Source organism: Carassius auratus, chromosome 11 (genome assembly GCF_003368295.1).
Source record: "Carassius auratus strain Wakin chromosome 11, ASM336829v1, whole genome shotgun sequence".
Taxonomy (NCBI): domain Eukaryota; kingdom Metazoa; phylum Chordata; class Actinopteri; order Cypriniformes; family Cyprinidae; genus Carassius; species Carassius auratus.
Genome location: NC_039253.1, coordinates 6,947,402 through 6,969,751, shown reverse-complemented (window position 1 = coordinate 6,969,751; position 22,350 = coordinate 6,947,402). Strand labels below are relative to the sequence as shown.

The 22,350-nt window shown below is 37.2% G+C and overlaps 1 protein-coding gene across 1 annotated transcript; it reads left to right on the top strand.

The window, feature by feature from the left end:
- Positions 1–13,849: 13,849 nt before the first annotated feature.
- LOC113111335 (taste receptor type 1 member 3-like) lies at positions 13,850–20,791 on the top strand. Its single transcript, XM_026275959.1, has 8 exons — positions 13,850–14,504; positions 14,583–14,883; positions 15,482–15,838; positions 18,010–18,426; positions 18,523–18,726; positions 19,196–19,316; positions 19,476–19,846; positions 20,163–20,791. The coding sequence occupies exons 1-8, from the start codon at positions 14,305–14,307 to the stop codon at positions 20,727–20,729; spliced, it is 2,538 nt and encodes an 845-aa protein (XP_026131744.1). The 5' UTR covers positions 13,850–14,304; the 3' UTR covers positions 20,730–20,791.
- Positions 20,792–22,350: the final 1,559 nt, after the last annotated feature.

The following is a 22,350-nucleotide window of genomic DNA, read 5'->3' as shown; positions in this document are numbered from 1 at the left end:
TTGCAGACATCATACATGCACTATATGTATTAACTTAATTTTTACCTAAAATAAAATATTATTTCGAAGTTTATTTATATTTATATAATTATTATTTTTATTATAAAATATTATTAAAATTAAAATGTCCAGATTTTTTGTTTAAAAGATTTTGATTTAAAGATTATGTAAAGGTTACTTTAAAGTTCTAAAATAAAAAAAATAAAAATAAATAATATTCTAAGAATGTTTTCTCTTCGAGTATGTAAGGACGCTCCTGAAAAGGTTTTTTTTTTTTTTGTCTCATAAACATTACTAAAATAATGTTTTGTACTAACACTTATCCAGCTTTTAAATTTTCTAAATGTGTAATTTTTTAAGAAATTCAAACAATAAATATCATTCTGCTCTTTAATGCGTCGTGATAAATCACTGTTTGGATCATCTCTTCCTCTTTACTACCTATAGCATGAAATAAACATAAATTAACATCAGAAGGTATCTTGTTTCAGCTGCAAATTGTAGTCCACCGACGTTAATCTACTCTCTTGTCTGGCTTGTTTGTCAGACGAAATGACAGATTTAGCGTTGTGATTGGTCACATCCCTGTCAATCAAACTCCCAGCAAAGGGTCAACTGCTTCCTTTTTACATTTTTAAGTTACAACCTGCACACCTTTTCAACCACTTTGAATTTCAATAACTGGTAAAGACAGTCAATTTGAAACTTTTAAAACTCAAGCACATGGAAACATCGAGCTTTTGTGGAAACAAAGTTATTGTACTAATGGAAAAATAATCTGTTCAATCAAATCACATTTTGGATTGAGTATTTTGACCGCATTTATGAAGTATTTATGTCCTGATTTCAAGTGCCTGCTCTGTCAATCTGACATGTCCACAAATCAAAGAATACATCGATGTGTCTTTCAGTCATATCTTCTGCATTTGTCACTGAGGTGTAACCATTCGGGCTCATTCATATTTTTTTGCAGTGCAATCCAGACTTACAATGTGACAAGGAGGAGCTCCCTAATGGGCTCGATGCAGAGATGAAAGGTTTCCCCAGTACTCAGCAGATGTGTCTGAGTTCTTTTGTCCACGGCTGTTTGTTTTGACAGCACGCTAAGAGACAAGAGGCCTGGCGAGCCCAGGTAATCCAGACACAAACACAAGGAAGTACACAGTGATATGAACACTCTTGCAAATGGACACAGGAGGGTGTGGTGCATTATTATAGCACGTCTCTCTAACTCGTTCGCTTTGAATGGGCCATTTGGGCACTGCTAATGTCATCATTTCCTTTGCCACTCTGGAAAACAAAATAAACAATGACAAGAAAAGAAAAGAAGGCTCATTTTAAGATAAACATGATGGGGAGGGTGCTAGACCTTACATACTACTCCACGCAATGACTCAGTGTTTAGAATGATGCTCTAATTTAGTGTTTGGCAGCAATAAACCGGACACTGTTGAGAAACCTTGAAGACCCACTTCCCGAAATCTTTAAATGGTTACCGGAAATCTGACATAAGGCAACAAGTGACCCCCATTAAGGGGAGGGGTGTATGTGTTAATCTACACACAGTGACAGACACATTGAGTCAGCAGTCACATTCCTCTGGAGTCAAGCAGCAAATTACACCACTATCTTGAAACATAAACTCTTGTTGCTGTAATTACTGGGGTTTGCTAGGACATGCATCACTATTACAGCCAGTCATACTTAGGGTTAGCAAACAAAAGTCCTTCACGTATTAAACTCTAGTGTTTAAGAGTCTTCAATCAAGCTGATTAGAGTATGCCATTCATTTTATAAGCAATCAGCCCATATTGTTCAAATGGAGAATTTATTTAAATTATCTTATTAAATTTAAATATTTAACAGATTAAAAAAAAAAAACTATGCAACTGCATGTCCTGGCTACACAAAATCAGGTAAAGGAGACTTTGTCAGAACAATTGTAAGCAATCAGATTAAGCCAAAATCATGCAAACATTCTTTATAAACTGGCAATGTATTTAAATACACTGATTAAATTGAAAAAATTAACATGGTGCATCAAAAATGCTCTCAAGGCAAAAAAAATAATTAAATTAAATTAAATGTAGGGTAAAACAAAAATTAAAAAAAATATATTTTATTGATTCATTGATTCATTCATACTTGCATACATACATACATACATACTGGAACATGCCAGCTCTTTTCATTTAGGCCACTAAGCCATAGATATGTATGTGTAGATGTTGACGCATCTGCCATCTTGGAACGTTCGAAGTGTCGTCACTCATTGCACAGCATCTGGTTGTAAAAACTGGCAAGACTTAAATTGCAAACTGTGGTACCTTTCAAATTTTATGTTAATTGGCTTTATGTTGTTGCATTGTGTTAGTTTAGCAAAATCATCTGCTGAAGTCTTTTGCAGATATAGACATCCACAGATATACATATTCATAGATATTCAGTTGCAGACACACAGTCCACTTGCTCTCGAGTGTTCATAAACTGGCAGGCCAGGCTTAGAAAGTTCCAATATGGCTGATGACTTACGTATGGCAGCGGTCCATAGAAACAGCGGTCCATAGAAACTAACGAGGAATCTTTGTTTATATTCATTGTATACATCTACGCCGTAAGCGGTTCTGTTAAAGGAAAACTGTCATCATTTACTCACCCTCATGTCATAACTGTTATTGTATGTTGCATTTTTTAAATATTTAATTTGGGTACTGAAGTTGGTCATGTTGTGACCGAAATGTTTCCGTTCTTCAGTAAAACTGATTTTTATATTGTATTTGCTTTTCTCACTTGCAAAGTATACAGGCTTTGTATTTTCTGAATAATTGTGGCTTTTTATACTTTTTTGGGTGATTTCTTTATGTTACATTTTCTGTTCATATCTTCTTTTGTGTTCCACAGAAGAATGTGGTACAGATTTGGAATGGGATGAGGGGGAGAAATGATTACAAAATGTAACTGAATTATTATTATTATTTTTTTTTTTTTTTGGTGAACTATCCCTTTAATCCTAGACATCCTGGAGATTTCGATTCCATCTCAAAGCCATTGTCTCAGAGGATTCGTTCGTCAACATGGCACATCGTAATGTCTGCTGGGAAAGGCCACTCTCAGACTAAGAGCCCCCTTCTATCATCCAATCACCTTCAAGTCTGGATAAGGGGGAACCAACGGTTGCACACTAAAGCCAATGGAATCCAAATGAGTCACGGATGTGTGAGAAGTGACGTATAAAATGGAGGTGTACTATTGCTAATGTGGGACAGAACAGATATCTGAAGTGCATCTCAGGACAAGCGGTTTCCTGTAAGTTTTCCCCACTGATTATCAACAGAGAAAACACAGAGAAGGTGGCCAAATCCCTAGGGCCGTAATTTCAAACATATGTGCCTAGAAACATGTTCAGTTCTATTTAGCATCATCGTTTTAAACTAAATCTGCTTTATCACTGATAAAGAGCAACTGTCTGTCTTGACTTGTGAGATTGACTGAGTTTTTAGTTATGTTTGAGTGAAGCATCAACATTGTTGTAAAAACTAGAAGAAATAAAAAGCCACAAGTGAGTCAACAGTTGACATACAGAACTAATTGGACAGCAGTCTGGATCAATTATAGATTTTATAGATGACAAGCTTTCTTGGCATGCAATGAATCAGGCTCTTTGCAGTATTTCAAAGACACAAACTTTTTTCTTCATTGACGGCAAGATGTAGTATTTCCTAGAATGGTTTCTCCGGTGTAGTTTAGTTATGTCAAGCTAAGTGATTCAGGCAAATTAATTTGGAAACTTAAAAATTGGTTTCATCACAAAGGCATGCAAAAAAAAAAACTGACACATAAAGCTGACAAACTTAAACAGGATGTGAATTAGATCCGCTCTGAACCTTAAATGACAGTATTGCGATTTCTAGTTTAACCCTTTCTCTTCAGGACTACATATTTGAAGGATTACATTTCCTGTCTCTGACAAACACAACTCGTTTTCCTCTTCACTGGGTATGTGTGTCTTTCGCATATGTGTGTGTGTGTGTGTGTGTGTGTGTGTGTTTGAAGTCTGTCTCCTGTCTCCTTGAGGTTGCTCGGAGCGGTGGGCGTGGCTTCGGCAGAGGTGTGATTAACGCTGACTGACTCAGGTACAGGTGTTTTGAAAATAAAAGGACGCACCTGTAACATCCTCCTGCTTATTTTAGTTTCAGACTGACAGTCGGCTCACTCCTTCACACGCAAACCTCTGCTATAACCAAAACACACACACCGAGGAAACCAATGGGAGCTATGACCAAATAGTAAATTTATATTATGGTAACAATATTGTAAAAAAGTTGTTTGGCTGAAAATTTAACTGAAAATGGTTGGTGTGTTAATATTTATGCCAACATTGCTCAAATATAAAAAGATTTAATTATGCAACACGAGAGCCTCCAAAATGAATATATGAACAGAAACAAAACACATTTGTGACCCTTTGGTCCTCAATCGCACAGGTATATTTGTAGCAATAGCTAACAATACATTGTATGGGTCAAAATTATCAAAAATCATTGGGATATTAAGTAAAGATCATGTTCCATGAAGATACTGTGTAAATTTCCTACCGTAAAAATATCACAACCTAATTTTTGACTTCATTTGGTCATCTCAGCCAAATATTGTCCCATCCTAACAAACCATGCATCAATGGAAAGCTTATTCATTCAGATTTCAGATGATGTATTCATCACAATTAAAAATGAAAAATTACCCTTATGACTGGTTTTGTGGTCCATTTATGGTCATAAAACGTACATACATTCAGCTGTTACAATGTGACATTTTCACATTCCGCATTTCAAAAAGTTTTCTGTAAATAGCACAAAAAAAGTCCTGGCCACTGATAGCCAATCAAAGATTGACCAAAAACGTATTTATTTCCAACTTTGCACAGTACATACCACCCAGCTCGAATTCACATCTGCTCTGGTACTGTTCGTCAACACAAGCACAGCTGCTGGCATATCTTAGCTTTCCGACAGCTCATTTAAACTGAGGCTGCGGCCATTGATTCTTTGCCTCAGTAGAACGAATGCACATGTATCATTTTGGCACCATCAGCCTGTGAGGTGACATTGAGTTCTATTGTGATCAGCACTCAAGTCATGTGGAATTTCCTGTAAGATGGCCATTGTGACGTAAACCGCCTTGAGAGCCAAAAGAACTGATTGAGTCATCAGGCACTACAAAGTGAAGGGAGGCATACTGGAGGAGATGGACTATTGTTGGAGGAGCGTGCCCAGCTTGCTTGTTTGAAATGTTTGATGATATCATCCCCATCTGAAATCAACCCATTCATATTTTTACAAACAGAAAAAAAGACCAGTTACAAATCAAAATCTTGCATCATGACCGCAGGCAATCGGATGCTTATCACCTCCTCCACCTTGTCAACTTACAGTATTTAATGTTACACTGCCAGGCAACAAAACCCAGTTTAGTCATATTTGGAAGCATTTTTATATCATTATCATTATGAATTATCATTATTTTATATCATTATCATTAACTGCATGCTTCCGTCACTTTCTATCCTTGGCACCATGTCGCTAAATATAATTAAAAACAAAGGAAGACGTCACTGCTGCTGCCGTTCTTCCCTTAATTGTAGAGTACAAAGTGAAATAAAGTGAAATGGGTGTTCTTTACCTTTGTCTGACTACAGTCAGATGGGGATCTTCTAATGGCAGTCGAATGGAAAATGTTCTGTTACTCAGTTCTTTCAGGATACTTAATGGAGTCCTCAGTCATTATCCACTAAAGCAAAACCTCTCCGATATTTCTTCTAAAATAATGAACAAAAGCGTAGCTCAGACTGACTTTTTCAGGAAAAGTTTGATGATAAATTTTCAGTTCACACTGAAATCTTGACAAATCTGATTAGAATTTATGAGAGCCTCATATGAAACTTTAGAGAAGATTACTGTAGTGTGTTTTGTAATAGAAGAAAGTTTAGCTGATCCAACTGAGGTATTTAAAAGTATAGTCCAACCAAATTTAGTCATCTATATGTGGTTCCAAGCCCTACACACTTTTTCTTTCACAGACTACAAAAGAACATATCTTGAAGAAAGTTGGGAGCCAAACACCATTTCATTGCATTTCCATTGTATAGACAACAACAGCACTGAGACATTTCTCAAAATCTTCTTTCATGTCCCACAGAAGAAAGAAAGACAATTTGGGGATGACATGTTAGCATAATGACATGTAAATGATGGCAATTTTCTAATCCTTTACGTGTACCAACTATACATTGTTCTTACAGCACTCTTCCTTTATTATAATTTCAACCCCAGGATATCTTTGATCTTAAATTAGCCCTGTAATAAAATCACATACTTAATGAATGTTCTAATGCGTGATCTCGATGACAGGAGTTTCATAGTCTCATACAGTCAGACGGTAGCACAAAATCACACCCACTCTTACAATTATTTTTTTTCTTTAATATGAGAATATTATTCTCCCTTCTGTCATACAGGATGCGCCTACACATCTGACAGATGACTAACTGCTCACCTGGAGTTTAATCAAAATCCCTTCATTCTATTGAAGGCTTCTGAAAACATATGAGGCATAAAGGGTCTTGTGACTCATCATGACCAGTCAGGTAATATTAGCCTGCCGTGAATGAACAGGACAGCGGCAAAATCAAATCCAGACCTGCGCCAAGAAGCTTAAAAAGCCTGCGGCGAAAAAAGCAACTAAAAAAAGCTCCACATAAAAAAGCACCCCGTTTTCAGACTGCAGGTGGGAATCTGGGAAAAGTGGATACGTGAGTCTCAAGGGGTGAGAATGAGTCTCAACAGGTGGGATTATTCAATCAACTCATTCATTAAGAAAGAGGGAATAACATAAACACGTTTTATGGAGTAACTAAAAGCAGCGGAACAGTTAAAAATCACTTTTTCCAGCTAGTATGCAATGCATTTCCAACTCAGTGACGTTGCTGTTTTTAACGTCACATTGCATTTTTATATATATTTTTTTCAAGTATGAATATCTGCTAGACTGGAATGATCCCTAACGCTCTCTTATTGAAGTCTATGCATTAATGTCCCACATGGACCACTGATCAAGAAAAGGACAGAGAAAGGCTTGCATTCCTGACTGCTCCTGGGCCACTTATGCTCTTACATAAGCCTGATAATTGCACTTACACATGCACACACATGCTACCTTTGGTTTCAGCCTGTGGCTACAACACAGGGGTTCGTACAGTTGTCAATTAACCTGTTTTCAACCCTATTTACCCATAGGCTGCTCTAGTTTACCTGAGCTTTAAATGACAGAGGTGTTTCGTGCCACGGATTTCCAAGAATAACTACCTGTGGAGGTCTATGAAATTATGTTGAACTCTAGCCTGCAGAGGTCATTTGTGTGTCTTGTTTTAACCCTTAATGTGCCTCTCAAGTCTTGGGAAATAATTTGAATGATCGTAAACAAATGGCAAGAAATATGTCTTCAGATTATGCATTTGAAAAGAAAGCATTACTAGCATTATTGTAATAAACCATTAACCTTCAAACTTTGTAACCACACTGGTTGTGCTACAGATATGAAACAAACCACCTTAAGGAGAGGTGAGCTATTGCTTTTATTGGCGAAAACATCCCGCAGACTACAATGCTTTCCTATAGCTCAGTAAAGCATGGTGCAAAAGCTGGTTCAATTCCAAAAATCATGTCACTACTACTATATCAAATGCAATGCAATGTAAGTTGCTTTGCATAATTGCATCTACTAAAATCCATACATTTAAACCAAACAACCAGAGTGTTGAGAACAGAACTGTTTGACAGTCTTTCTTACTAGAAGCTAACAGGAAGTCAAATATTTATACATTTATGCATGTGGCAGACATTTTTATCCAAATCGACTTACATTGCAGTCAGGTTAGTCACACTTTATTTTAAGGTCCAATTCTCGCCATGAACAAGCATACGGATTTTGCTTCAGTGAACTCCTAATATGCTGCTGCTTATTAATAGTAAGGTAGTTGTTAAATGTAGGTATTTGGGTAGGATTAGGGATGTAGAATATGGTCATCCAGAATATGTGCTTTATAAGTGCTAATAAACAGCCAGTATGTTACTAACAGGAATCTTTAAAGTTAGCCCTTAACAACAAAAAAAAAAAAGCTGCACTTAAACTTTTGCTACATAAACTTCTACAGAAAATCACAAAATCAAAATTTCAAGAACTGCATCACAATTCCGGAACAATAGCAGTAGAGGACTCACAGACTGTAATCTGTAACTATAATGGAGTTTGCTGGAGGTCTCTAATGGTGGTGGAGGAGCCTAATGATTTACTATTTTACAGTAGGGAGCAGCTGAATTACATTACGACAGCTCATAATTTATGCTTCATTACATCTGAAAGCTAAATTAAATGAGCTGAATTCATTTGAGTGTGCGTGCCAAACGGGAAGCTCAGAGGGGATTATACATATATGTGCGTGATTGAGCGTGTGTCTTTAAGCAGCACCTATTCTTGTTGCAGGGTTAGAATGCACATCGCCGTTTCTATATTTGTAGGTGACAATTGGGTGTTCAATTCTGAGCTATAATTATGCATGTATAATTATAACTCAGAGCGGTAACCCTCTTCAGTCCTCACTCTCGCTTAAAAGCACTTTAAAAACGTGGCTGATTTTGAAGAGATTAAAGATGGAGGCATTCTCTTTGGTCTGATGTAGAAAGGGTCAGCTAATTATTTTGTGCCAACTTGGAACATCTACTTGTTAACCCTACACTTGGGTTTTTATGATGTGCTAGAGACATAGGATTTGTTCATTTGTTATTTGGCAGTAATTTTTTATTCGTTACCTCCTCTTTCTATTAAGCTTCAATTGGTTAGACTTTAATCACGGAGCTTGTATTTGAAATGTGACAGGTTTGTGAGCATGTGATTGGGGAAAATAATCATCTGGTACATTTCCAACAGCATAGGCAGTGTTTATTTATGTTTGTGCCCATGACTATGCATGTGTGCGTGTGTCACACACATACAAAGACACATATTTACAAAGTGCACAGAGCTACACACAGCCCATGGGAACCAGAAGAACAGGTCGGACAAGTGTAGATAAAGGGGGACAACAGGAAACGAGGATGAGTCGTATGTGTTTAACTGCGGGTGGCAGGCTTAACCAACATTCAAAACCATCATTAACACACTTACAACACAAAACACACACTATTTATTTTATTACAGGTTAGGATACCAGATACCCGAATGCATAAGGCGAATAAAATGATTGACTTCAGTTTAATTCACAGACTTGGAGAAAAACGGACTTCATCATATCAAACTGTAGGCTATCTCGTAACATTTGGACTGTCAAAGCAAAACTTACCACTCTTACCTTCATAAACAAGAATTTTCCTCATCCTTGAATCATAATAATTCTGCGTTCTTATTTGCACTTTGCTATCTTATCTAAATCCTTGCAGGTGATGCAATTGCTGCAGTTGCAATCATACTGGTGCTTTTCCTTAAAGGTGCTGTGCGCGATTACACTCAATATACAATACTTTATTTTTCTATTCCAGAGAATAGTATTAGCAAAAGTATATCAACTACTTTAGCAGTTTTGTACATTAGGTAATGTATTAGGTATCAAACAATGAACAATACAGCATTTATTAAGCATGGTAATTCATTTATTAATGTTACATTAACATTAACAAATTAATTGATCAATTAGTAAATTGAAAATATTAAACAATAAAAAGTTCTTTATGTGTGTGTGTGTGTGTGTGTGTGTGTGTGTGTGTGTGTGCATGCATGCATGTGTCTGTATATATGTGGCAAGTAACATGAGTTAAACAAAACCTCGCAAAACACTTGACCAGTATTCCCAAACACAAGACATTCATTCTTCTAAAAAACATCTGCCAAAGTATTTATGTACATGCAAACATATTGCAGAGAATTATTTTTTGGTCTTATTGTTAGACGTATATGAAGAAGACAAAGGAGCATGTTGAGGGAGCAGGATTTTCAGAGAAAGTAGGAAAAAGAGCAAAGCAAGGATCAAGCGAGGCAGAGAACGAGAGTCTAGTTAATCATTTGTCAGCGACTGTGGTGGATCTAGCCAGCGTGTTGACAACAGGCCCAGTGTTCTCTGGGTCCGCTGATGGAGATTAGAGCTGGACTCATCCAACCATTCACGGCGTGGGGAGAGAGAGGAACACGAGGGGTCTGGTAGGAGCTGGGGGGGGTTTGGATGCAACACAAATGGAAGTCCTGCAGAACAAAGCAGTGAGTCCCCAGGGAATCAGGCTAGAACAGCATTCTGGGAGATCACAGCACTAGCTTTCAACACTCCCTGAAACACCCACGCACTCTACACTGCGACCGTGCACCTTTTCTGACATTGCAAACTGATGATTTTTGGATAAAGTTACATCACGCATCCTTTCTTCACAAAAAAATACATTCTTACGCAAAACAATACGCTGCAGACCTGAGCAATAGTGGCAACGGAGCATTCTTACGCAAGCTGTAAAATCTCAGGCGTAAACTAGACACTGAACAAACCAAACACACATGATGTTGACAGAGTAATTATCTGCTGTTAGGACAAGCAGACTAATAACCGGTCACATCTCTGTTCCCTGAAAACAGGTACATTTAACGCATGATATCAGCTGTCCAATCATGCTCTGGCTACTCTGTGTACCCTTGTACAGCCCCCGAGGCCATAGGCTTCCACCCACGCATGTCTCTTTTGCCCTCTCTGTGCGTATCACTAGATCCGTGTGCTCTTTCACTGTTTTTTTGCAGTAACCTTTATTCATGCATTTTTGTTTGTTTATTGGAAAAAAATGAAACAGCATGCTGTTGCGGTCATTAAACACTTCGTTAATGATACTCTGGAATATTGTGCAAGCAGGGCACATCAGGACGCATGCTAAGATGCATCCTCAACCCATGCTGTTTGGTAGACACGGTCCTGCCACCTAGTGGTTCCCTGTGGAGAAACAAATGTGTGTTGGGAGATGGTGCGTGAAAGGTTAGTGCTTATGAGTGGGCTAAATGAGTTGTGCACAAAATATACATAATCCTTTAAACTACATACAACTGTAAATTCATGATTTCGCAATGTTGGAAACTTTTCAAAAGCCAATGATGAAGTCTGGAAAATATCTAGTGTAAGGAAACATGGTGCTTGTGTAGCTTTATTAAAGACTTTGGCTGAAAACTGTAAATTTTTGCATGCAAAGGGTTACCATCTACCAAGATTGCATTGTTGAGCACTTAAAAACATGACAAGCAGGAAAATATTTTGACAAACTAATTTTACTTTCCTGTGGACATATTTCCAAGTGCAAAGAAGTCTGAGGACAGATAATGCTTGAACTACCCGTAAATTTTGCAAATATGTAGTATTTGTTTAAAATATTACTAATATGCACCTTTTAGTGGAATTTAAGGTAAAAAATAGCTTTCACATTATTGACACAATAACAAGTCTACCACTATAGGAATCTCTTCTTCTTTTTTGTGAAAACATTTTGACAAGCTAAAATGTACCTTCCTATGTTGCTGTTTTTATAGTTACAAAGAAGTTTGTTTATCTACCCATAAATTATGCAGATTAGTACTAATATGCACCTTTAAGAGGTATGAAAAGTATGAAATCCATATTATTGCCACTTTAACAAGCTGTTGTGTCACTGAAGGTATCAAATTTTGCAAAAACATTTTGACGAGCTATAAAATATACTTTCCTATGTTTACATATTTCCAACTGAAAATAAGTTTAAGGCCAGATACAAGCTTTATCTATCCATGTGTTATGCAAAATGGTAATAATAAGCAGCTTTTAGTAGTCTGATGTACAGAAGCATACCTTTCAGATTATTGCCACAATAACAAAAAGGTGCTTTTTTTTGCAAACTAAACTAGTGTTTTAGCAAATTTAATTTACTTTCCTGTTTACATATCTCCAACAAAAAATTTAAAACTGTGATACATGCTTCATCTATACCTATAAATTATGTGAATTAGTACTTACAAGCACTTTCAGTGGTTAATGAAGTATAAAAGTGTACATTTCAGGTTCTGGCCACAATAAGAAACCAATTTGCATGCTTTATCTACTCTAAATAATGCAAATTAGTACTACTAATGCACCTTTTAGGGGTATATAAAAAGTGTAACTTACAGATTTTTACAGCGGTAGCAAGCTGTTGTGCCACTTAAGTTACCCTTTTTTTTCTTTACTTTTCTATACAAGACATTTTAAGTGTACATTTTAAGTGTAAAATTTAATTATCCTGCTTTTAATGAGTATATAGCTTGAGTAAAACGAGTACATGAATCAGCCTTTAAACCTGCATATTTAATGCAGCCTCAGAGCATAAAACAAAGTCCAAATGTGCAGCTTGGTCATAACTCACTCAAATCCACACCTACGCACACACCTGCTCATCCACACCTACACATACAGGAAGAGGCAAGGTGGAAGATCCACCTACGCACACACCCGGTGCACTTTGAGGAAGGCTGTCCTAACATGTAGCTTCTTCTGCAGCTGGGCCACATACAAGCGCCCCTATGCTGACATCCACATCTGAACATCAAAGCCAAAATCTGCAGAGGAAACTTGTTTTATAATCATGTGCTCCAGTCTTTCTTAAAAAAAAGAGAAAGCAATACGTGCAAACTAAAAGAAGAGAGAGAAAGCAAAAGTAAAATATTAAGATGTTGCAATAAGCTTAGAGGTAGATTAAAAGTGGGATACATTATTGTGTCTTTACCGGTTGACGTCAAGATTGCCAGGAAGATACTACGAAGAATGATTTCCTCTTTTAATAGGGAAGACCTTGGTTTAATGTAATTTTGCCCTCTGCTGGTTAGTGACACAAGAGATATGATTAAGGTTGTCCGAATAAATCAGCTGTAATAAAAGGTCAAATCAAACTGCAATTAAAACCTATTGATTGATGTCGTTCATAATGCACTAAATAGCTGAAGTTAGCCCTGTTCATGTATTTACACTCTGCCAGTAATGTTTAATCTGTTCATTGTCTGGATTTTTTGCCATTCAACCACAATTCTTTGAGTGAGATTAACAAAAAAAATACAAGCAAAAACTATGACCAATGAAAATATAAGCGGGTAATACTACGTCTCGCTCCACATGTATGCAAAGCTCTTGTAAACATGTGGCTGTAGCTGCGATTCATTTGAACAACAGTCAAAATGTCATGCAAATATCTAACCAGCAGTTTTGACACTATACATCTGATGTTACATTTATGCAAATCCTTTAGGCACCCATAGTATTGTACGTGACTTCCAATGGAATTCCAATGGATATCTGGAATATTCAGAAACATCTTAATCTAAGTCTTAGGTCAAAAAATCAGTTCTACATCTCTGAAACATGCATTTTTAAAAATGGGTTGTATAATAAATGTATAAATCAGAATAAATAATGATAATAAAAACTTACATAAATACCCTTGGCTGTGCATATTTGTGCCAAAGGTCCATGATGACGTCTTTCAGATGTTTAATTCGCTATCATTCATGCATGGGCCCGCATCCATCATGAAGCACTTTGAATCAAAGCCACAAACAAAAACTATGGAAATTCCCACAATTTCTGTACAAATGCATTGTGCAAGCTGCCTCCATTGTTTGTTCAACACGTTTTTCCAGATAAATATTTTGAATCAGATCTATTTTCTGGGCTCGTGTTCTGACACTGCGATACACAAAGTGTTTCTGAAAAAGTACTGTGATTGAGAAAACACACCTGTTTAAGAACAATACCAATTTTCTTTGTCTCCTATGTGTTATGTACAAAAGTATAACTTTATAACTAGTGCATAAAAAACTCCACAGACTTTTACTGGAAAACAGCTTTGCACTAATAGTGGAAAAGACCAACAACTAACAATATAGCAATGAACGAGAGCTTTACTCAGCATGCTTGAACGTTGAGGAGAGACCAGAACATTTCCATGTGAAGCCAGAATGAAACTTGATGTAGACCCTTAATTTACATGCAAAGCACATGAAAGCTGATCACAAAAGCATGGGGCGGGTTGTTTCTCTCATTTACGTGTTGTCGGTTGACCGTCAAACCATCATAATCACTCGCCATCAAGGCAATCGCAACACATCAAAGCAAGAAGAGCCTAAGCAATACTTCAACTGAGGTCAGTCCAGCTATTTCACTTTCATTTATTAATGTCCATGATATAGTGATGTGCTTATTCATGCCTCCTGGATTGATCGCCCTCCAGGATGGCTAAGGAATGGACACTTCTGGTGTTCTGTGGCATTCTAGAGTCGGGATTGAGCGAGAATCCATCGTGGTTCAAGAACATCTCAACCGATCTTTTTAAATCACCTGGAGATATTCTGATAGGAGGACTTTTCCCCATTAATGAACTGACCAGTGATCTGAGCAAACGGGTGAAGCCTGACGATCTTGAGTGCAACAGGTAAAATCTTGAAGGAAGTCTACCAAATCTGAAAATGCTTTGCTCCTACAATCACTTTTTATCCTTGTGTTTTGGCAGAATTAGCACATTTGGTTTGTCCCTCGCACTGGCGATGAAGTTCTCTTTGGACGAGATCAACTCCAGAGACAATCTCCTCCCTGGAATCACGCTGGGATTTGAGAGTTACGACACCTGCATGCAACCAGCCGTTGTCATGAGGCCCGTCCTCCAGCTTCTCACAAAAGAAACAACAGAAGAACTGGATGTCACCTGTAACTACACCGACTACAAGACTCGTGTTATAGCCATCATAGGACCAAACAGCTCCGATTTGGTCCCAGTTATTGGCAAGCTGATTGGATTTTTCTTGATGCCACTGGTGAGTTGACATTAAAAGTGTTAGATTTAAAGGATGCAACCCACTTTTTCCTAATATAGTTTTGAAATTGTAAGCAAAATCAATGTTTGTTTCAATATTTTAGCAAATATATGTAATAATGTGACTGATTTGTCTGTTAACTAGTAATATCACACTTAAGGTTTTTTAAGGTGATTTTCACACAATTAAAAAATAAATACAACCTCACATTGTGTCAATCACATAACACACTACCTCCGAAACTTTCGTCCGTAAAAAAGTTTGATTTTCTGCGTTTTTGCATCCGTAGCAAGCATTTTAACAGGAAAGGATGACAAATACGGGAGAAAAAAATCTAAAAAAACAAACAAAAAACTATTTGTTCTAAAATCGGCGCAAAATATAAAACATTTGATCTCATCCAACTGGATGGAATCAAAGTCTGCAATCTGTGACCATCATACACTACTGAAATCTGTCAACTCAAATCTGCAGACTGGCTCTGACTTTGGAAAACTAGCTTCAGTAATATGGCAGAAAATCAGGGCAAAAATCATGTAGTGTATTCCTGCCTTTAATCCTCCTGTTTTTTAACGTATATCTAATTGTGAATTTTTAGATTAGCTACGGTGCCACCAGCGACATGTTCAGCGACAAAGAGACCTTCCCGTCCTTCATGCGCACAGTCCCTACTGATCGCTGGCAGGTAACAGCCATGGTGCAGCTTCTGAAATTGTTCGGCTGGAACTGGGTGTCAGTAGTAGGTAGCGACGATGAATACGGACAGAAGGGTCAGCAGCAGTTCTCCAGCATGGCCAATGAAGAGTCCATCTGTGTGGCATATCAGGGTTTGATTCCTGTATACAGCGATCCTGGTCAAGCGGTGAAAGAGATTCTCGATCGCATTGTGGACGCCAAAGTGGGAGTGGTGGTGGTCTTCTCTCTCCCCAAGCCGGCCAGAGACTTCTTCACAGAGGTGAACAGTATTGCAACTTTATGGGTCATACTATGATAAAATGATTTGATCTATTGAAGTAGACTCAAAACTGTAAACTTCTGACCATATGAATAAGATCTTTCTTTTGGATGCTGCAAAAGTGCCTTGTTCTGATGGATTTCCAAATACATTAGCATGACACCCAATAACGACTGCTGGTTTACAATTTACTGGAGGCGTTGTTATTTCAATCCATTCACAAAGAGGTAAAAGGTTTATTTTCCTCTTTGGTGGAATGAGCTCCCAACTTCTAATCAAGAAAAAGACACATTGCTTGCCTAATCTACAACCATAAACAAAGGCACTTACATTAAAATTAACATTCTGCACCACAAATTTTGTTTGCACTTAAACCAAATGATTTGTGCTGTTGGACTTTACATATAGGTTTAGTGGTTGTCCTGTTGAAAAAAAAACTGCATATGCTGGTTAGGTATGTTCTGAAGCATGGCAGCTGGTTTGAGTTGGTTTAAACTGGTCTATAGTTAGTCATGAGCTGGTTATAAGCTGGTCATGAGTTGGTTTCATTTGGTCAAGTGCTGGTCCAAAGCAACTAGTTCCTGCTCAGGAAAAGCTTAAACCAGCTCATGACCAACTAAGAACCAGCTTAAACTTCCTCAAACCGGCTGCCATGCTTCAAAACATCCCTTCTTTTTTTTCAACAGGGTATTCAAACAAAATGTATTTTTTTATTTACGAATGGGAAAGAAAAATGCAAGATTTTGAAACATGATTTTAAGAACCATTGTTTTGTTTTTTGAATGTTGTATCATGTGTACGATGTTGCAAAAGATGTAAGATGCAAGTTCAACGTTCAAAGACGTCCAGTTAGGGAATGTTTACATAGAAAAACAATTGACCTAAAGGTAAGCCCCTTAGTTACTGTCGCTCACTCAGACAAACAAACAGAGTTGCTAACTGCCTTGTCCCAAGATGTTTTTAATCAATTTTGGACACAGAAGGACTATAATTCAAGTATGACTTAAAGGGACAGTTCAACCAAAAATGAATTACTCACCATCACGTCGTTCCAAATCTGTAAGTCCTTTGTTCATCTTCGGAATAAAAATGAAGATACTTTTTATGAAAACCAAGAGATTTCTGACCCTCCCATAGACACCTAGGATCCTAACATGATTAAGACTCAGGAATGTAGCAAGGACTTTATTAAAATAATCCATGGGACATCAGTGGTTAAACCTCAATTTTACGAAGCTACAAGAATACTTTTTATGTGCAAAGAAAAAAAAAATCATAATTTATTCAACAATATGTCTCCTCCGTATCTGCATACCTTTTCAGAGAGTATCACATAAACAACGTATGCAACGTACAGTATGTGCCGAGATATGTTGTTAATGTTCAGATCCAAGCATAAACAACGTAAACAGCTTATCCAGGTACATGCGTTGTGACACCGAGGAGACGAATTGTTGAATAAAGTCTTTATTTGTGATTTCTTTGCACACAAAAAGTATTCTAGTAGTATTCTAGTAATAGTGAAATTACAGAACCACTGATGTCAAGTGTATTATTTTAACGATTCCCTTGCTACGTTTCTTTGCGTTGATCGTGGTAATATCCTTGCTGTCTATGGGCGGTTCAGAGAGCACTCAGAGTTCATCAAAAATATCTTGAAGGATATATAAAATATTTTTTAATAAATATGTAAAAATACAGATCACAATGCAAACAAGAGGAGCCTCATGTTATAGTCCTCATGATCACAATGACAACATCCAGGATCAACACTGTTCCGCTGTTTGTATCAACACTGTTTGTACCACAGTGTGAGATTAAATTAATTTATATTTAACCAGTTTAAAAAGGAGAGATACTGAAATGTAGACCTTCATTTATGTGTTTTTGACCTACACTGTACCTGACATGAGAACAGTTCGCTATTTAGGTTTGGACGTTAGCATGGACTCACTAAGTTTAATGTTAGCTAGTTTTAGCCAGAGATGCCTTGCTAACGCACATGACATTACAGCACAGTGGAATGCAAAATTTGAGGATCATAGCTGACATCATAAGGAAAAAAATATTTATATATATTTTATGTTCCTCTGTTCGTTCACTGATTTATAGTCATAATAATCTACAGGTTTTGGTGATTCTAAATGCTTTTTTGATCACTATCTGATCAGGTAATCAAACGAAACATGACAGGCGTTTGGGTGGCAAGCACAGCATGGGCAATAAACGATATTGTATCCACCCTGCCTGGGATCAATTCAATAGGAACAGTGTTAGCATTTGCAGACGTCACCAGACCCCTTGACCTCTTCACTCCTTATATCCGTGAGCTCTTCACCAAAATTGGAGAGATGGAAATCCCCCAGCAGCCAGATACAGAAATCTCTCCTCTGGACAACCCTTGCACAAGATGCAGCTACCTAAGCCAAGCCAACGTGAGCATGGTAGAGCTCAAACTCGTGCAGCGGTCAGCTTTCAACGTGTATACTGCCATCTACTGTGTGGCATATGCACTGCATGACTTGCTGGGATGCAATGCCACCCACTGTGATCTGAATCCCAAGACTGATGATGTTTATCCATGGCAGGTAACCACACGCAAGCTATTATTTCTGCAAATCTGCTTGTTTTATCCTAGAAGGTTAAGAGTGTACTAAAATGACAATATATGATCCTTTCTACAGCTGTTACAGAGTCTCCAAAAAGTTTCTGTAGATCTCGATGGGGTCAATTTAAAGTTTGATCAAGAGGGTAATCCAAGCTTTGGCTACGATGTTATGCAATGGAACTTTAATGACACCACTGTGCGCTTCTACGTAATTGGATACTTTTTTCAGAACCTCACGCTTAATAAAAACAACATAACATGGCACACAAAAAACAGAAAGGTATGAATGGAATAGTAACACTATTTGCACTTGATATTTGATTTGAATTCATTGTTTTACTAGTTTTGACACAGTTTATCATGAGCTTAATAAACCTTTAAAGGGATAGTACACCCAAAAATAATTTACTCACCCGCATGCTATTTTAAACTTGAATGCTGAACACAAAATAATATTTAAACAAAGTAGTTGGTGGTAGCCATAGTATTTTTTTATTATTGTTATTGTTATTCTATGGAAGTCATGGACCACCATCAAATTTTTGGTTACCCACATTCTTCGAAATATCTTCTGTTGTACTCAACCAAAGATAGAAACTCTTACTAAAAGTAAATGATGACAAAATTTTCATTTCAATTTTTTGCATGAACTAAAATGGCTTAAAATTAGTTCAAATATGTCAAATACTAACAATAGAGAATGCATAGATGTTTTCAAACTTGTAACTAAAGCACATCTTGACCAACAGGTGCCTATGTCCACTTGCTCCTCGGACTGTGGGATAGGACAGGTGCGCAGAGTTAAAGGTTTCCACTCTTGCTGTTTCGACTGCATTGACTGCAAGGAGGGAACGTTCCTGAACAACTCAGGTCTGTGACTATACCAACATAGCTTTTCAAGTCATTCTAAACAATCCTAAATATTGGCTCTGATAATAACTGCCTAATTCAACATGTAGAGAATAGAAATGTATGCATTCAAGGTCTGATGTTGACTAACCTTTATCTGGCTCCTCTTTTGATTCAAAGATGATATCCAGTGTAAATCATGTCCTATTGGCCAGTGGTCCACCCCACGAAGCACAAGCTGTATCTATCCCATCTATTTGTACCTGGACTGGAGCAACTTTGAGTCAATCGGACTCATTCTTGGAGGAATTTTGGTGCTGGTTTCAATTGTATGGGTAGGAGCTCTATTCTTCATGCACAGAGGAACTCCACTGGTGAAAACCGCAGGTGGACCCCTGACTGGCCTTATGCTACTGAGCCTAGCGGGAGAATGTATAAGCCTGGTGCTGTTCCTGGGTCAGCCAGGAGATGTTGTGTGCCGTCTGCAGGAGCCACTCAATGCCTTTTTTCCCACCGTGGCCCTTTCAGTCATTCTTACCATTTCCCTTCAGGTGATCCTAAAAAATAGCATCAGTGCATGTTAAATGCAATTTTTTATTTATTATTATTATTTTTTTTTACAATCAAACATTATGAAGATAAAGTATAATGATTGGTTAGTTAGTTCATTATGACTGGTCATGATATATGCATATTTTGTTCTGCATGTCATGTGCAAAGTGCAGAAGAGTATGCTATATGTTGTTACTTAATAGTACTCAGGATTTATATAATTAGGCTGCACTAGAGACCTTAAAATAAAGTGTAAGAAAATAATTATCATTTTGAATTGATTAATTATATACACTGTCTTCTTCCACTCACCAGATTGTGTGCATCACAGAATTCCCTGAAAAGTCTTCTGAGCAGCTGGAGAACATACGAGGACGGGGAAGCTTGTTTGTGGTTCTGGGATGTTGCGGGCTCCAGGCGGGACTGTGTGGTTGGTACGCCCAAGAAGCTCCCTCTCTGACCCACTACGTCGCCAGCTTGGAGGTGACATATGTGAAAACCTTTTTGCGTTGTCCAGTGGAGCCCATGTTAAACTTCGGCTTGATGCTTGGTTTTAATGTTATACTGGCACTGGTGTCATTCATGGCCACCTTCATGGCTCTCAAGCCGCCTGGACAATACAACCTGGCCAGAGACATCACCATCTCCACCTTGAGTTACTGTGTACTGTGGGTGATGTTCATCCCCATCTACACAAGTCTAGGTGATAAAGAGAAGTCTATTGCTCAAGTAGGAGTCAGTTTACTTAGTATTATGGGGTTGGTAGCGACCTATTTTTTCCCTAAATGCCGCTTGTTAGTCAAACACCCAGAACTTAACACAGATGATCACTTCCGTACATTTTTAGAAGGGGTCCCACCAACACCACCTGAAGAAAGCTAGAAACAACTGCTAAATTATCATTTTTTAAAAAAAAATTATTGTTATAAAGTTATTTAAAATAAAAAATCTAAAGACATAAATAACATTTCAAATAATACAAACATGTCATTTTAATAAATGAAATAGCTATGAAATTACAATTATTATATTAGTCAACCATTATATTGTTATATTGTGTTTTACTCAACCTCAGGCCATCAGAGTTGGAGGTGGAAAAGAATCAGATTTCCCTGTTTGCCTGAGGTTATGGATTTCAGGTCATAGTGTAAATATGTGATTTACAATCAAATGAGACAGATCTACAGAAAGCGAGCTGACTTTAATCTTGTAAAAAAAATTATTATTATATATATATATATATATATATATATATATATATATATATATATATATATATATATATATATATATACACACACACACACAACACACGTTGTCTTGGCAGAGTGAGTAAATGACAAAATTTGATTTTGTAAATATTTCCTAATGACAAACAGAAGAGGGCAGCATTTGGCCATGTTAGAATTCCCGTGATGCCTTCTCATGCAGACTACTATCAAATATCAGTTCATTTGCTTCAGTACTTGAGTTCTTTTGTTTCCTTATTCATTCTTCATCTTTGTTAAGGACAGTTCTGCTTTAGAGTCACAGCAATAAAAGTCTGGTAAATCAGCAATTCAGAGATATTGTGTTTTTTCTTTTTTTTTAATCAGACATCACATTACTTTAGCAACTCTGTCTATGTATTTCACCGACTATATGTATACCAGTTGTGCATGATTTCAGCGGTAAGGCACTTAGGGTCATGTTATATTGTGGATAAACTCAAAGGGTGCTGTCTGAGACACACACAGTCTTAGTAAAGTTCATAATCCGGAAAATAACCACAATGCAACATGGCCACAAATGATTTATTTTGCATTCATACAACCATTTCTACATGAGATGGTAAAGACACAAATATAAGTACCATTTTAAGTATGCTACTCAGTTTAAATGAAATGCCACTGATACCTAATTTAATTAAAAACTAAAATAATACAGCATTTAACTTACTTATTTCTTTTTTCATAATTATTAGCTTATTTTAATTGATTATATTTAATGATTAACACTTTAATTTGCCTACTAGAAAAATGTAATCTTTAATTTTAGAAGCACAAATTGCCTGAGACTGTGAAGAGGCGTTGACCACCACACAGGCCTAATTTAGATTCCTGGTTATTATTTTATCACGCTTATTTGTTTCTGTGCTTAGTCTCTGCTAAGTGTTCTGTTTATTGTAATAATTCCATAGAGAATAGAAAGGAATCTTATCCCTTGAATGATTTGTGTCTCTTTTGATGGCAGAGCTGTTCTGAACAAGCACTCTGTGAAAGCAAACGCGCACAGAAAATGCATCAGACGACTCAAGATGGAAGTTTAGATGCTTTGTAATTCGACCCTTTTTTAACCCCCTCCCTTTGCTGCAAAATGTTTTGTGCACACGGCCCATTGGGTTACCATGGCAACACTCCCCCCTTTTTTTATCACATCCGAAGTTCATTTCCTCATACTAGCAACGGCTCACTCTCACCCACTCACATGCACCGCCCACACTGCAAAAAATCAGCCAATCAGA

Bases quoted from the DNA above. Each gene is read 5' to 3' on its own strand.
- LOC113111335 (XM_026275959.1), top strand. From the start codon at position 14,305: ATGGCTAAGGAATGGACACTTCTGGTGTTCTGTGGCATTCTAGAGTCG. The intron at 14,505-14,582 runs GTAAAATCTTGA...GTGTTTTGGCAG, and splicing joins GACGATCTTGAGTGCAACAG to AATTAGCACATTTGGTTTGT. The intron at 18,727-19,195 runs GTATGAATGGAA...CTTGACCAACAG, and splicing joins GGCACACAAAAAACAGAAAG to GTGCCTATGTCCACTTGCTC.